At 46.2% G+C, this 2,939-nt stretch overlaps 1 protein-coding gene across 1 annotated transcript; it reads right to left on the bottom strand.

Annotated features, from left to right (window-relative positions):
* Positions 1-1,204: 1,204 nt before the first annotated feature.
* Positions 1,205-2,603, bottom strand: LOC122624786 (endothelial lipase; the record flags this gene model as incomplete). The annotated part of the gene is made up of 4 exons (XM_043804485.1): positions 2,407-2,603; positions 2,182-2,336; positions 1,646-2,122; positions 1,205-1,572 (listed from the first exon to the last, which is right to left on the bottom strand). Coding segments are annotated over exons 1-4 (1,197 nt in total), but the record flags the coding sequence as incomplete, so codon positions are not given.
* Positions 2,604-2,939: the final 336 nt, after the last annotated feature.

Below are 2,939 nucleotides of genomic sequence, written 5' to 3'. Positions count from 1 at the left end.
AATATTAACTACCTTTTAGCAAAAAGCGGGCCAAGCTGACGTCAAGTTTTGTAGAAAATTATGTTTTACAATGCGAAAATTGAATTTCAGTTTATTGTTTTCTGCTCCCATGTTCTTGTTCGACCATTTTCTATTTTCATTTTTTTCTCGCTTTCTTATTTCTGCTTTACGATTAACTGTTAAATGCAGCCGACTTTTCGCCGTTTTGTGGCTGCAAGTCAACGACTTTTCCATATGTGTGTTTGGCGTTTGGCTTGCTTGTTACTTTATTTTATTTTATGCAGCTTACAAGAACATGGCGAAAACCGGCTGGCTGCCAAATTGACCGGAAATATTTACTACAAAGCTGGTGGTTATAATACAAAAGAAGAAGAAACCGCTTCTAAAATCCCGAGACTTACACTTATATTCGTTGAGATACTTTGGCGGATTGCGATGAACTCGCTTAAGTTTTGAAGTAAGCTTTAGAATTAACAAATTCTCTGTTTTTCAAGGAATATTGCTTTGTGGAAGGTAACATTTTCCTTTTACATATTATTAATGTGTACTTGACACAGTAAACACCCTTACTTTTAACAAATTATAATAAACATTTTTTGTTTTTGTTTTTTTATTTTTATGTTTTATTTATTATTTTTTTATTCAGCCTGCTGCCTAGAAGTATGCATCGTGCAGCCAGATGCAGAAAAAAGACCCCCCAGAAAAGTAGGCAACATCGGAAAAACGCAAACGAATACTTTTTTTATTAATATTTATTAAATGAAGAATCCGTACATAATAATATTGTACCTTAATATCACAGGGTGGCGAAATATTCTTGAGAATTACCAAACACTATATAAAAATGATATATATGAATAACTTTATTTTTATTTTAATCATTAAATTTGTACGTTTATTAATTAAATATGTTTTGAGAATAAATATGTAGCCCATAAATATATAATTTAATAGACTACCTCCTAAGTGTGGAACATACCTGGTCAGGTCCATGATGCACTGCATCCAGAATGACGACGGGATACAAAATAACATTTGATATGTTTAATGTTTTGCGTTAAATGTTACCGATGTTTCAATGTTGCAAATGCAATGTTGCACATTTATTTTACTAACGTTACTAACAAATCACTAGGAACTACTTATTCGCGCACAGCGATCTCTCTCTCTCTCCCGCTCTCTCTCCCGCTCTGCCTCTGTCTCTGTCTCTGCGCTGTCGCTCTCTCGCTCGCTCCCGCTCCCGCCGCCGCCAGCTGTTCGTCCAGAGGCGCAGCACAAGGGGGCTCTGGCTAACTGGACTGACCTTGGTGGACGACGACATGCGCCCCACGCCGCTCAACCAGTTGGCCTGCCGCCGCTGCACGTACGGCTGCTGGGGGGCGGTGCGGAAGTAGAAGCTGCCCTGCGCCCGCCGCTGCGAGTGGATGCCGAAGCGCGCCTTCCGGTTGCCATCGCAATATCCGGCGGCGAACTCGCGGTAGCTGCCGCACTCGTAGCCCACGAACGGGTACTCGGGATCCATCGATTGGCGGAAGAAGATCGCCGCCGCCGAGTGACTGCAGGAAACGGGATCTGCAGGATGATAATAATTTTGAAAGGGATATCAGTATCATCAATTAGATCAAATAGTATAACAGTAACTTACTGGTATTCTGCATGTCGCGCAGATTGGCAAACATCTTGCAGTTCGTCTGCGGCGCCCTGCCACCGTTGGGATAGAAATCAGCATGGCCGCACTTCAGACTGGTGCCCAAGGAGCCGCCGGATGTGTGGAGCACCTGCACGAACTGGGCATCGCCGGGATCCAGGCGGTACTTGGGCGCCACCTCGGCGGGCAGCGAGAACAGCGGTCCAGCGGGATCCAAGCCAATGATCTGCTCCACCTGACCCTCCAGCACGGCGCCCGCATAGCCGGCGGCATGGGCACCCAGACTGTAGCCCGCCAGGGTGACGTTGCTGCGATGAAAGTGATTGGGACGCAGCTCCTCCAGGGCCATGATGATGCCGGCCACCGTTAGGCCCACGTCGAAGATGGACATGGAGGCGGACTTGTAGTCGTTCTGCGACAGATTGCCCCAGTCCACAACGCACACATTGTAGTTGGAGTCGAAGAGGGTCCAAGCTGCGGACAAGCACCGGGATTCGATTGGTAATCCAATTTTATATATTATATATACATACTCAGCAACAATTCTTGCACCCAATCCTTGCTGCCCTGATCATTCCAGCCGTGCAGAAAGAGAGCCAACTTCTTGTTGGGATCCAGGCGACGAAATCCACGAAGGTCTCCCAGCTGCAGATTGAAGTGCACTTCATTGCCAAAATCCTTGGCTGATCTGGAAATAAATGCAAATGTTCATCTATAAATATTTATTTATTATGCAAACTCCACCAAAACCCACTTACATGGTGCGGCACTCGAAGACGATCCCATGATTGAGATGGGCACGTTCCAGGCTATTGCGGAGCATGGTCTCCTGGAAGTAGCGGAAGGCCTTCATCATGGGACTCCAGCGGTGGAAGGCCTCGATTCTCGGCACATCGCCGAGCAGGCAGAGCAGGCAGCCAAGGAGCAGGAGCAGGTGCTTCACGTGGGCGGGCATGCGGTCAAAGGGTCATGCACCACCGAAAGCCACACGGAAAACACCACACACACCAACACACGCACTGTCACTGAGCAGCACCAGAAAAAAAAATGGAGGAGTAAATCCAAGAATCCGAGAATCCAAGAGATCTAAAGACGGAAGACACGCTCTTCTGGACCGAATGGTTTGCCCCGTGGCTGGCTACTGAAGAACCCGACTCGCTTGTAACTCCAAAAGAGCCGTGAAGACGATGATCATCATGCGGCCGATGATCGTGATGCAAAAGTACACTGCAAAGAATACTGCAAACTCTACTTAAAAGATAACATTAAAGTGTATATATGCATTTATAAG

This window comes from Drosophila teissieri, chromosome X (assembly GCF_016746235.2).
Source record: "Drosophila teissieri strain GT53w chromosome X, Prin_Dtei_1.1, whole genome shotgun sequence".
Classification (NCBI taxonomy): Eukaryota; Metazoa; Arthropoda; class Insecta; order Diptera; family Drosophilidae; genus Drosophila; species Drosophila teissieri.
This window is presented reverse-complemented; position numbering and strand designations above follow the sequence as displayed.